We start from the raw sequence: 14,056 nt of genomic DNA, 5'->3' as shown, positions 1-14,056 counted from the left end.
TTTCAAGGTTTTCTTTTAACTCACTCAGGCCCAACCTTCTCACTCTTCTAAGACTGGAAACTTTTTGAAATTTGATTAATAGTTAACACGAATAGTAATGTTTTTGTCTAACTCTTTCTCACTCTACTCTCCTTCTCAAAGTCATTCTCAACACTTCTGTTTCTTCTACCACTTATACACTGACAATCTTGAACCCTATACAGGCTGAGTATTCCTAATATGAAATTCATACTGCTCCAAAATCCAAAACATTTTAAATGCTGACATAAAACTCAAAGGAAATGCTTATTGGAGCACTTCAGATTTCAGATTTTTAGATTAAAGATACTAAACTAGTAATTATAATGCAAATATTCTAAAATCCAAACAAAATTTAAATTTAAAACACTTCTGATCTCAAGTATTTTGAGTAAGACTTACACATCTAAACCAAATTTCTTTCTGGGGCTCGAGATAATTTAGTAAGCCCCAGCCAGCTCCACCAGGAATCTGAAAAGTAAATCCATTCCAACATGTCAAAACTGAATTTAACATCTTCTCTGATAACCCTGTTCCACCTCTTACCTTCCTTTGCTACAATCAGTCACCAAATCTAGTCAAATCTAACTCCATAGCCTATCTCCAATTTGCACACTTCTAACAGTCTTCTCAATTGACCTTACCTCAAACCTTTATCATTTTCCTCTTGCTTTACTATAATTTCCAGTCAAATTTCTCACTCCACATTTGTACTCCCTGGTCTGTTTTGTACACTGCCACTAGCATGACCTTTCTAAAATACAAACTAATCATGATACTCTCCTTCTTAAAACCCTCCTAAGACTTCATAGCCTTCACAATAAAACTCAAGCTCCTATCAGGGCTCACATCTGTTTATCATATATTTATGACTGTGACCTTCAGTTAAAAAATGTATGTTACATTCCAATGCAGGAATACACACACACACACACCAAAAAAACAAAAAACAAAACAAAACAAAAACCAACACAACACACACACTCCACAGATGCATTCTGATATTTTCAATTCATTTGTTAAAAATACTGGTGATGGCCCATTATATTGATTGCACATTCTACCAATGAATTGAGACATACTGCACAAAAATGCTGAACTACATAGCCCTTAAAACTAGACCATTTCATTCCTTTTTTCTGATCTTGTCTCCTGTCATTCCCCTCCTCCATCTTTTTAATTTTACATTGCCACAGATCCCTCGACATGCAATATTGTCTTTTTGCCTCAAGGATTTCCAGTATGTTGCTTGCTCTGCCTGAAATCCCTCCTCTATGCTACTCCCATCACTAACTCCCACCACCCCAACACACACACAGACACGCGTATGCACGTGCACACACACACACACCCTAAATCACATCACTGCTCTTTGCCTGGCTAATTACTACTCACCAATAAGTATTTGATTCAACTATCACCTTGTTAGTGAAGCCCTTCCCTGGTCCACTCTCTCACCTCAATGAAATTCAAAATAGAATATCCCGTTATGTGTACCTATATGTCATCCTCTAGTTCTTCGTATTTCTTAAAAGCCTACTGCTTGGCAAATAGCAGGGAATCAATGAACAATGCTAAATGAAAGAACAAAGAAGCTAACATACAGTTGAAGGCACATCTGAAGGGTTAAACAGAAAAGCACTGAAATCCATATTAGAATTTTTAGAACTGCAATATATACTTACATTGCCTTTTCATCTACAATTCTTGGCTGGTCTGCACAGAAATCCACTTTAATAATCAGTGATGACTTAGCACCTACAACACCACTAGTTGGAAAAATGAGGATGGGTAATTGGCCACGGTATTCTGCATTAAACGTGCCTAAAGGGAATAAAGGCAGTTAGTTTCTATCTGGACCCTTACAATGTTACATTCACACTCTCTCATTAGGGGACCAACATACTTTAAGGAGTAGACCAAGTTTGCCTAACATGTGGCCCATGGGCCACAGGCAGCCCAGGATAGCTATGAACACAGCCCAACACAAATTCATAAACTTTCTTACAACATTATGAGATTTTTTTGAGATATTTTAAACTCATCAATTATTGTTAGTGTTAGTGTATTTTATGTGTGGCCCAAAACAACTCTTCTTCAAATGTAGCTCAGGGAAGCCAAAAGATTGAATATCCCTGGAGTAGATGGTCTACAGTGTACATAGAACTAAGGCTTTAATTGTAAATCCAGTCTCTAAGGTCACCCAACAAATATGATCCTGTTGTTAGAACTCAACTCTCACCAATAGTTAAAATGTATTATCTGCTTACTACATTCAGACACTTATGTTAAGAGCTCTGCATGTTATTTAATTTCCATATATAATCTATGATATAATAGTTTCAATCATTACCTCCATTTTGCAAATAAGAAAATAGAAGCTTTGAAATGTTGAATGACTTGTTCAAAGTCACACAACTGCTATGGTAGATTAGCTTGTTGAGCACAATTCTTCACCTTTTTCCACATTTGTATCTTTACCCTATTGTTCCAGAGTTTCTCAGTGCAGGGCTGTGGGTCAGCAGGTTGGCTCTGCTCCACATTTGCTCATTCTAGGTCATGGGCCAAAAGGACAGCAATTACTCAGGAGAAACACTTCCCACTTCCCATGGTAGAAGTGCATCTAGGTTGGAACTGGCATGCTGTCAATCAACCTACATGTAATTGGCCAAAGCAAATTTCATGATCAAGCCCCTTGACTTTGGAAAGTTTTCTCCTGAGTAACTGCTGTCCTTTTGGTCCATATCCTAGAATGAGTAAATGTGGGGCAGAGCCACCCAGCTGACCCACAGACCTGCAGGGAGAAACAGAACAGGCCCAGCTGCCTCAGATTGAAGCAGAGCACCCAGCTGAGCTCAGCCTAGATCAGCCAAGTTCCAGCCAATTTGCATACACATGACCACGCGACCAATTAAAAAATAATTGCTGTTTGAAAATATTTTAGGGTGATTTGTTATACAGCAATAACTACTACAGTTAGTAACTAATGAAGATGAGACTTTCACTTGGATATTTCTGACCACAGTTTCATACTTATAGTTACCACCACTCCCCAGGAGATGAATTTAACCAGTTCACATAGGATAAGGGCAAAGATGAGTTTCTGAAATCAAATCACATATGAGAAAAAGGCTACAAAGTTTCTTATTCTGAAAGCAGAAATGGCTCATAATTTATGGTAATGTTTTATGCCTATATTAGTGCATGCAGTCTTTGAAATCAGATACAATCTCTTTTTTATGTCTGCGGTCACCATGCCCTACACACTGCTTACCACTAAGCAGTACTTAAAATATGGCCAAAAAATAGAAGCAGCCAATCACTAGTCTCTTTATTATCATTATAACATGAATGAGCATGCTGCGAAAATAAACAGTTTTGCAAATTCTGAATTCACCAGTTTTAAATCACATCTGATGACATTTTCCAAAAGTATTCATTTAATTTAGGGAAACAAAATGTTAGCACAACAAAAGTAATGAAAATATAAAAAAGACAATATTTGAAAACACAAAGTAACTAACAACATTGGTTAAGTCAATCATTTTATAGATGTGCTAATAACATAATATTTAAAGTTAATTTTCTATCATAAGTAAAAAATCTATAAAATTATGTCCATTTCAAATAAATAGGTATTATTGACTCAATTCTGTAAGAAAAAAAAAATGGTATATAAATTTAGTTAAGGCTGAGTCAGTTAAAGTTTCCTATATTGTAACCATTTAGACATAATCTGACAAAAGAGTTTAAGTGAATATTTCAAAAACTTATTCAGAAGCAACACAAAATACAAAATAATATTGTTTAATTTTCCAAGTACGTTTAAATTGCAGGTATGTCAAAATTACCATATCTTATTTAACTTTAATACAAAAACTATTTGTTTGGCTTTTTAAATTGCTAACAACAGAAGCAAGAACATCATCCTAAGAGAAGAGAGTTATTAACAAAAAGAATATTGGCCAGGACGGTGGCTCATGCTTGTAATCCCAGTAGTTTGGGAGGCTGAGGTAGGCAGATCACTCGAGATCAGGAGTTCAAGACCAACCTGGCAAACATGGTGTAACCCCGTCTCTACTGAAAACACAAAAATTAGCCAGGCATGGTGGCACATGCCTATATTCCCAGCTACTATGGACGCTGAGGCAGGAGAATCGTTTGAGCCCGAGAGGCGGAGGTTGCAGTGAGCAGAGATCACGCCACTGCACTCCGGCCTGGGCAGGGCAACAGAACGAGACTTCATCTCAAAAAAAAAGAATGTTACAAATGGAATGTTTGTGATCAAATTTTCATTTATTCTCAGATATGGCACTGGCATATATGTGGGAAATAAAATAAAAGGAAGTAATGTCAGGAAAATAATTTAGGTTGGCAAGGGAAGATCATGGCTTTTTGTAAAAAAAAAAAAAAAAAGTAGCACTGGGCAAACACAAGTAGGATTACTGGCTTAATTATGAAGTGAACAGATAAGATTTACTAATTGACCAATGGGGTAGGAAGTGAAAAAGGGAGAGGTGTTGAAAATGTTGCCAAGTTTCTGAAATGTCCAAATACATAGTGGTAACATTCATTGAAAAAGAAAAAAGAAGTATTGGGGAAGCTGTTAAGTTTGAGAAAACTGAAATATATCCAAAGGGTGGTATAGACCTGGGAAAAGTCACTGAAATAAAAGGAAAGGAAGTGATGGACTAAGAAGAGCTTCTTGACTGAAGAGACATAAGAGTCTACGGCAAACTGTAGGAAACATTCACATTTAATATACCACAGAAAGGAACACCAGTCTAGAAGAGAATTGAAGGTGGGAGAGGTGATCAAAAAATAATAATTATAACATAAATAGCTAATATTTACTGAAAAGTTAATATATGCCAGGGGGTGTGCTAAGCATTTTATTAATCACCACCACCATTAGAGGAGAAAGGTACTATCTTATCTCTAATCTGTAAGTGACAGAATGGATGTCTGGGAAGTCCAAACTCCTTGTCCAGGGCCTCCCAGATAGTAAATGATGCAACTAAGATTTGGGCCCTGTTCAACTTCACTTCAGGGCCTGAGTTATTAATTAGTATTCTATATAAGAGAGTGAGTGGTCACAGAAGCCAAAGGAGTTTGAATTGTTTTTGTTTTGTTTTCCCAAGAAAGTGGCAGTGGCCAACTATGTCAACTTTTGCCAATAAGCCATGGAAAACAGACCTATAGATTTGCTCGCTGGTAAGACTTGGGGGGCACATAAAACTTATAAGAGTTCCCACAGCTATAGACAGCTGAGATGAAGGGTCCATCGAATCAGGACACTGAAGGGATAAGTGCTCCTATGCTTACTGTATGCTATCAAATTAAAGTATACATGAATGTACAGACATACAGACACACACACACCCTCTCTTAGTTCACAGTAAGAATCCCCGGAAAAAAGTCAATCTGGAGAAGAGAGAAGCATTTATTCTTTCAACAAAAAAATTAACAAAAGCCTTCTGGGGAGCTTGATGTTAATTCAAAGTTGAATATGATTGAGAAAGAGGGCAAATATATTTATTAGGCATCTATGATGAGCCAAGTGACATACCACAATTCAAAGTGTGTACATAATTCACCATCGTACATTTTATCAGCCGCAATTTATAAATGAGAAATCTAAAGTTCAAAATTCTTAAAAACACTTGCCCCAAATCACACAACTAATAAACACTGTGCTCTAATTCTGTCTCTGAACCATGTAATTTCTCTGACACTATCCTGCCTCCTATCCTGAGGGACATCAGCAGTCATTTGAGAGTCTTACTGTATTAATCAGGATCATAAAGAGGAAGGTTAATTTTTCTTGAATTGTTGCCTATCAGTCTTTTACAGTAATGCTATTTAGGACCTTTGGTTTTGAGCTATTTCAAATGATAGAGTTTTTTTTCAGTTAAATTAGGTAATCTATTTCACAAAGTATACATTTCAAATAATGCCAACTCTTCTAAAAGTATAGGTAAATATTACAGGAAGTATTTACCTGGAACTTTGCCATGATTAGAGATAGTAATCTCTTTACAATATACTTTACTATTCGCAACCAATGTGCCAAAATCAACTACGGATTCAATTGTCAGTTTGCAGGATGGAATCAACCTAGGGAGGAGAAAAGAAGGCCACATAATTAATTTAACAATCATAACAGCCTTATAGTTAAATATGTAGGGGAATATAGATGGGCACATAACTCCTTAAAAGACATTTCAGTTTCTTTACTGGTCTACTGGTGGCATATTTGTCAATAAAAGGAATTATGAAATAAAGAAATGAAAACAAAGTAATGGGTTACATTTTAACAAAGAAATAAAACTTTGTGCATCTAAGTGCATGGTATGCCATCCCAAATAAATAGTTTGAATGTTTTCAAATCTTTTATGAAATAAAAGAATGCAGTGATGCTATAACATACCATCTAGGGTCTGAAACAAGATCTAAGTACAAAATGATACAATTTATTTTTCATAAGTGTTTCTAAAAAATTCACTGTAGCATATTTGTAGCATGTATTCATATACGTTTTTAAAAATCCATTATCATCTTATATATACACCTCATAAGGTTACATACATTTCTACTTGGCTAGACATTCATGGTTAAAAAGCACTCCTAAGTATATTATCCTACTTTGGATGTAGCAAAAGGTCTTAAGAATAATTTCTTGGGAATCTTCACACTTCACACAGAGAGGGAGAAAAAGAGAGACAGAGACTACTTCAGTGTTAAGAGTTTGGTAATATGTAACAATTTCTCTGCATCTTCTGTTAGTTTCTCTTCCTCTTGTATGAAAATCTTGAAAACTTGTTTTGGTTTCATACATGCTGTAAGGCCGGTTGCCTCGCCGGGAGTCAAACGGACACATCCATTACTCTCCACGCCTGATAACTACTTCATCACCCAAGCTCATTATCTGGCCTCGCCATATGGCTTCCCCACACCTGCCTCTACATACCATACCCAAGCCCACACTCAGCACTAAACTATGCATCCAACCCCCAGCCCGCTGTTGAAAAACCCTGCAGAAAAATTTTTAAAGAAGCCCCACCAAACCTTGCCTGGTAGCAGTCTGCCCCGTACGCCCCCAACCGGCCCACTTACCCAAGGTCCCACCCGCCTACCAATGGCAACTAGCTCCATGTACTTCCTGCTTCTCAACAGCCAATAGAACTCCCTTCACTTTGTTTCCCCAATAGCCAATCAATTGCCTTCCCTCCCCATAAAACCCCACGCCATAAACAACCAGGAGCGACTTCTTTGGCCCCTTCCTGGACCACAGAACCTCGCCCAGGAGCCGAATAAATTAGCTTCTCATTTTCTCATACTTGCCTCAGTTTCCTCTTTTTACCTCAGCAATAAACCTTACACATGCCACAGCATATAAAGACAGTTGACCTCTGAGGACAACAGAGTATCTAGTCAGCTATTAGAGGAAGGTACCTATATAATGACCATAGCATAAGGAATTGCTAGAAAAGAAGAGAATGACAAACACAACAAGGCTAAGTATGAGAGGTCGTCAAGCTCAGGGATGCCCTAATAGGTAAGCAAATACCTTCCAATGGTATAAAGGCATCTTCCCATTTTACTATCTCATTAAGCGTATCTGCTGATACAAAGATAACAAAGAGGTCTGTGCATATTTTGTTTTCTCAGCCCACTTTTCACAATTCCTCTCCCATTTCTTTATACAAAGGAGAAATAGATATCATCTTTTCTTTCTTTTGGGGGAGTAATAAATATGCTTATTATTATTATTGTGGCAATGGTTTCATGAGTATACACATATGTAAAACTTATCAACATATAACCTATAGATATATGCAGTTTATTGTATGCCAATTATACCTCAATAAAGTTGTTACAAAATTATGTGTCATTCTGAGTGACCTTATTAGTCTTCTACGCTTTCTTTTAAAATTGTGCTTTCAAGTTCTGCGGTACATGAGCAGATCTTGCAAGACTGTTGCATAGGTACACACATGCCATGATGGTTTGCTGCTCCATCCCCCCGTCACCTACATTCGGCATTTCTCTCAGTGTTATCCCTCCCCAACCTCCCCACCCCCCAGTGTCCCTTCCCTAGCCCCCCATCCCCCAACAGACCCCAGTATGTGATGTTTCCCTCCCTGTGCCCATGTGTTCTCATTGTTCAACGTCCGCCTATGAGTGAGAACATGCAGTGTTTGGTTCTCTGTTCTTGTGTCAGTTTGCTGAGAATAACAGTTTCCAGATTCATCCATATCCCTATAAAGGATGTGAACTCAACCTTTTTTATGGCTGCCATGATGTGTATGTGCCACATTTTCTTTATCCAGTCTATCACTGATGGGCATTTGGGTTGGTTCCAGATCTTTGCTATTGTAAACAGTGCCCCACCTTAATTTAATGCTGATGCACTGCTGTGGAGTAGAAACATCTCTGGGACAACGAAAAACATTGGTGTTGATATTGATAAAGTAAGTGCCGAAAATGTCTAGGTAACAAATCTATTTACATGAATGTATTTATCCAATTCTCCTTCATCAACCTTAAAAGAGGGAAATACAACTGACTTAGCTGACACATTGTTAAAAATAATACTTGATAAACAACTGCTGTAATTTTACCATAGAACTTTACAGAGTTGAAAAAATTGAGAGACATTACTACAAAAAATCCTTCCATTCCAATCAACTCATTATGGAGACCACCATATCAAAAAATCTACAGCAAAGACTTGGAACCAATCCAAATGCCCATCGATGATAGACTGGACAGGGAAAATGTGGCATATATACACCATGGAATACTATGCAGCCATAAAAAACGATGTTCGTGTCCTTTGTAGGTACATGGATGAACCTGGAAACCATCATTCTCAGCAAACTGACACAAAAACAGAAAATCAAACACTGCATGTTCTCACTCATAGGCGTGTGATGAACAATGAGAACACATGGACACAGGACGGGGAGCATCACTCACTGGGGTCTGTGGGGGGGAACTACAGGAGGGACAGTGGGGGTGGGGAGTTGGGGAGGGATAACATGGGGAGAAATATCAGATGTAGGTGATGGGGAGGAAGGCAGTAAACCACATTGCCATGTATATACCTATGCAACAATCTTGCATGTTCTTCACATGTACCCCAAAACCTAAAATGCAATAAAATATATAATAATATAAAAAAGAAAATGCCCTGAAAATAATAAGATAAAACCTAAACAATGTCATTGAATTTTGACTAGATACTCTTGATTACCAAGACTCGAAACGTGGACCAACTCTCTCTTAAAAACAAAGATTGTTATGTGTTACAAACAGTAGACAACTGCTCAGCAATGAAAAGAAACAAACTGGCTGGGCGCAGTGGCTCACACCTGTAATCCCAGCACTTCAGGAGGCTGAGGCGGGTTAGATCACAAGGTCAGGAGTTCAAGAAAAGCCTGGCCAACATGGTGAAACCCCATCTCTACTAAAAATACAAAAATTAGCTGGGCATGGTGGGGGGCACATGTAATCCCAGATATTTGGGAGCCCAAGGCAGGAGAATCATTTGAACCCAGGAGGTGGAGGCTGCAGTGAGCTGAGATGGTGCCATTGCACTCCAGCCTGAGTGACAGAGAGAGACTTCATCTAAAAAAAAAAAAAAAAAGAAAAAGAAAAAAACCAAAATACTGATATATGCAACAATGTGGGCGAATCTCAAAAATGAATTGAAAGAAGCCAGACTCAGAAAGACCACATATTGTAGGATTCAATTTACATGAAAATTGAAGGCAGATATATAGAGACAGAAAACAGATCCATGGTTGCCTGGGGATAGAGTAAAACTCTAGATTGACTATGTGTGTACAAGAGAAATTGAGAACACTTTTTGGGATAATTGAAGGATTCTAAAACTGGATTGTAATGTTGGTTGTGCAACTGTATATATTTACTAAAACTCAGCAAATTATATATAAAAAAATTTTAAATGGGGATAAAATGTATGTGGGATTCACATAAGCAATAAGTAACTATCATCCATAAACATGCTAACTAAATAAAAGTTTAAGATGTCCCATTCATCTGATTATAAATATTTCCAGTAATACTTTGCTTTTCTGTTAAAAAATCAAACTTAGTTTGATATATGGAGTTTGAATCAATTTGTATTAATAATATTTATAATTGTTTAAAATATGTATGATTCATGACTGTAGCAAGTATATTTAAATACATATCTGTTTACACAATGCACACACAGATGTTCATATGTACATATACATATAGACATAAACTACAAACAAATTGAATATGCACTTTATTCCTAGTGATCATGAAAAATAACTTCTAAGCATAAAAATGTAATACATTAGGATGTGATGCTAACACATTAGGATGTGATGCTAATAGATTACATGAAAATATAATACATTATGACATGTTGCTGCGGTGAAAAATGGAATGGAGCTACAAATTTAAGAGGAAAAAGAGAAGAGGTAAGCTTTTGACCTGTTAACATATTATTATGGTATTTTCATTCTACTGAATACATTTTAAAAAGTCATATAAATATCTTATTTTTAAATAGTAACACTTACTATATATAAGCCATTACATCTTTGCAACTGTTCAAACTAATGATGAAAATCTTAGATATTTTTAAATGTAAAAGAAGGGGTTTTGCGTTACACATTGAAAAAAGCTCTGAAAATCACTAATTATATAATCTACCAACTAGGGTACTTTTGCAAGTCCAGGTGGATATATGGAAATGTAGAAATAAAACATGTAATTTCTGTTTTTTTCTTCTTTTTTCAGGGCTTTTTCCACAACAAATAGAAGGATCATTACATGTCTGATCCACATATGGAAAGTCTAAAGTAAAAATAAATGTGCTCACTCCAAGATAGTTTTTTTAAATCACATTCTGTTCATGCCATTATGGAGTATTTCAGATCCAGTTGGACTAACTTTATTCATAAAACATTCACTGAATATATATATATGTTCAATTTAGATTATAGAAAAAAGTAAAACTCTCCTGGACCTCAAGAATTTTATAGTCTAATGAGGAGAAACAAGCAAATACAAACTTCTGGCCCAGAAAAATAGAGCATAAACCCATTTTTTCCTGTTCCTTCTACTAAACACAACTATAAACTCTGAAAATGGTACACGAGGCAAGAAAAAGAGAATGATGAAAGGTGGTGAAAAAGAGAGCTGGCTGGTTTAGAACTCTGGGACAGGAGGAACAATAGCAGCAGGGTGTCTTACAATTCCCAACCAACAGAGAAAGGTGACATAGACCTGGTAGTCTTTGCCTGCTGACCTAGTTAGGATCGATCATTCTTTTTCTGGATCAAATAGGAGCCCCCCTGAACACACCAGGTAAGCCAGACAATGCCAGCCTGGGGATTAATTGGGAGGTATACCAATCATAAGTGACAAGGGGAAGTACTCTCCTACTCCAGGCCTGAGATCCTGCAGAAGAGGAGCTCACCTCCTGAGAAAAGGAGTTTTCTGTCAAAAGGCACCAAGCTGGTTTGAGGAAACCAGGGAGAAAAAAACAGCAATTGCAAGCAGCTATATCTGAAAAGCCTCTTTGTCACTGCTGGCTCAAACCCCTCCTTTTTCAATCAGAGATAACCTAGAAAAGCGAGCAGGACCTCCAAGAGATCTAGATATAGCAACTGGCCCAGTACAACAAACTTCTTTGCCCCGAAAGTCTGATTTCTCTATCTGCCCAGAGCACCTGGACAGCCGGGGGGGGTACTTGTATAGGGTTCTCACCACACTTCTCCTCTACCAAGAGACATGTGGCAGCCAGGACTGGAAAAAAAAAATTGCCTCCACTCCTTCAGGAAGCACCAGCAGAAAACAGTGGGAGCAGTAGTGATAATATATCAACAAAATGGATCAAAATAATACCATAACCATACTGAAAATTAAATTGTCATCACAACCACAGTATATAAAATAGTCCAAGAAAAACATGCTAAACATTAATGGGGTGTTTGCCTGTTAAAATAACAGGTTTAAATAAGACCCAGAATCTCCTAACATCACAGAGAAAACATTTAGCATTCAACCAAATATCACCTGTCATCTGGATACCAAAAAGGCAATGATTTTGATGAGAGCAGAAAATCAACCAATTTCAATCGAGATGAACTCCAGGTTGACATTATCTGGCAAGGATTTTAAAGCAACTGCCAACAAAAGAAAATGCTGCAACAAGCAATTTCAAGCTTTCTTGAAACTAGTGAATAAATAGAAAATCTCAGCAAAGAAATACAAGTTATAAAAAAAAATCAAATGAAGATTACAGAACTGAATAATATAAAAACTAAAATAAAAACATAGTGATGAGCACAATACCAGAATGGAGATAACAGAAGATAAAATGAGTGAAAGGGAAGTTAGATTAATAGAATTCACCCAGACTTGACAGAAACTGAGAGAACAAGAGAAAAATATGAGCAAAGCCTCAGGGGCCTGTGGGACAACAACCAATGATCCAATATTGCATCATTGAAGTCTCAGAAGAAGAGAAGAAAGATAATGAGGCTGAAATAATATTCAAGTGCAAATAATGACTAAAACTTTCAAAATTTGGCAACAGACACTGATACACAAATTCAAAAAGCTGAGTGAACCCACGCCTGATAAACTCAAAGAAAATCACATAAAGGCATATCATAATTTAACTATTGAAAACAAAAGATAAAAACAAGAATCATGAAATCAGCCAGAGAGAAAGAATGTGTTCCATATAAAGGAACACCAAATTAAATGAATGTACATATCACATCTGACTCCACAGAGTCCAGAAGGAAGTGTAACAATATTTTTCAATTGCTGAAAGGAAATAAAAACCGTCAACTGAAAACTCTACATCTGTTAAAACTATGTTTGATGATGAAGGGGAAATAAAGACATTAGACAAAGAAAAACTAAAAGAACTTGTCACTAGCAAACACACCCCTAAAGATCACCTAAATAACATTCTTCAAGTAGGCAGAGCAAGATGGCTGAGTGGAAGGCTTCACCTATCATCCCCCCTACAAGGACACCAATTTAACAACTACCTATACAAAAAAAAAAAAAAAAAAAGCAACTTCATAAGAACCAAAAATCAGGTGAGCACTCACAGTACCTGGTTTTAACTTCTTATCACTGAAAGAGGCATTCAAGAGTATAGGAAACACGGTTTTGAACTACCTTTGTTAACCCTCCCCAACCCCCAGCTGTGGCAGCATGGCATGAAGAGAGAATCTGTGCATTTGAAAGAAGAAGAGAAAAGCATTTGTGAGAAATTGCATTGAACTTGGTGCTGCCCTGTCACAGCAGAAAGTAAAACTGAGGGGAACTAAGCTGATGCCTGTCCATGGGAGGAACATTTAAACCAGCCCTAGCCAGAGAGGAATCACTCATCCCAGTGGTCATTACTGGAGTTCTAGCAAGCCTTGCTACCATGAGCTAACATGCTCTAGGACCCCAGATAACCTTGAAAAGCAATCTAAGCCACAAGGACTGCCACTTCTAGATGAGTTCTAGTGTTTAACTGGAGTAAAAGTCAGTGGACATGGGGAGACAGACAACCTACTAAGACACCGGGTGGTGTGGCTAGGGGAGTGCTTGTGCCAACCCTTCCCTAACCCCGGGCTGCACAGCTCATGGCTCCAAAAGAGACCCCTTCCTTCCACTGGAAGAGAGACGAGGAAAGAATAAAGAGGACTTTGTCTTGAATCTTGGATACCAGCTTAGCTACAGTAAGACAGGGCACCAGTCAGAGCTGTGAGGACCCTTTTCCAGGCCCTAGCTTACATACAACATTTCTAGACACACCCTGGGCCAGAAGGAAACCTATTGCCTTGAAGGGAAGGATCCAGTCCTGGCAGGATTCATCACCTGCTGACTAAAGAGCCCTTGGGCCCTGAGTAACCAGCAGTGATACCTAAGTAGTGTGCCATGGGCCTTGGGTGACACTTGGAAACTTGCTGGCTTCAGGTGAGATTCAGCACATTCCCAGCTGTGGTGGCTATAGGGCAAG

General features: G+C 37.7%; 1 protein-coding gene and 1 long non-coding RNA gene across 2 annotated transcripts in view; one reads left to right on the top strand and one right to left on the bottom strand.

The window, feature by feature from the left end:
• Positions 1–7,402, top strand: part of LOC116556812 — a 117,280-nt gene extending 109,878 nt beyond the window's left edge. The window contains exon 4 of the long non-coding RNA XR_004271170.1: positions 7,168–7,402. This is a non-coding gene — a long non-coding RNA (uncharacterized LOC116556812). The remainder of the gene's footprint in view (positions 1–7,167) is intronic.
• CFAP47 (cilia and flagella associated protein 47) overlaps positions 1–14,056 on the bottom strand; it is a 443,615-nt gene that overhangs the window by 409,259 nt on the left and 20,300 nt on the right. Inside the window, exons 3-4 of the mRNA XM_032286197.1 lie at positions 6,020–6,135; positions 1,704–1,842 (exon numbers count right to left, since the gene is read on the bottom strand). Coding sequence (XP_032142088.1) covers positions 1,704–1,842; positions 6,020–6,135 — 255 coding nt within the window. The remainder of the gene's footprint in view (positions 1–1,703; positions 1,843–6,019; positions 6,136–14,056) is intronic.

Source organism: Sapajus apella, unplaced genomic scaffold (genome assembly GCF_009761245.1).
Source record: "Sapajus apella isolate SASKATOON/1434 unplaced genomic scaffold, GSC_monkey_1.0 scaffold17, whole genome shotgun sequence".
In the NCBI taxonomy this organism is placed as follows: Eukaryota; Metazoa; Chordata; class Mammalia; order Primates; family Cebidae; genus Sapajus; species Sapajus apella.
Note: the sequence above shows the minus strand (reverse complement) of the source record. Positions and strands in the feature narration are given on the sequence as shown.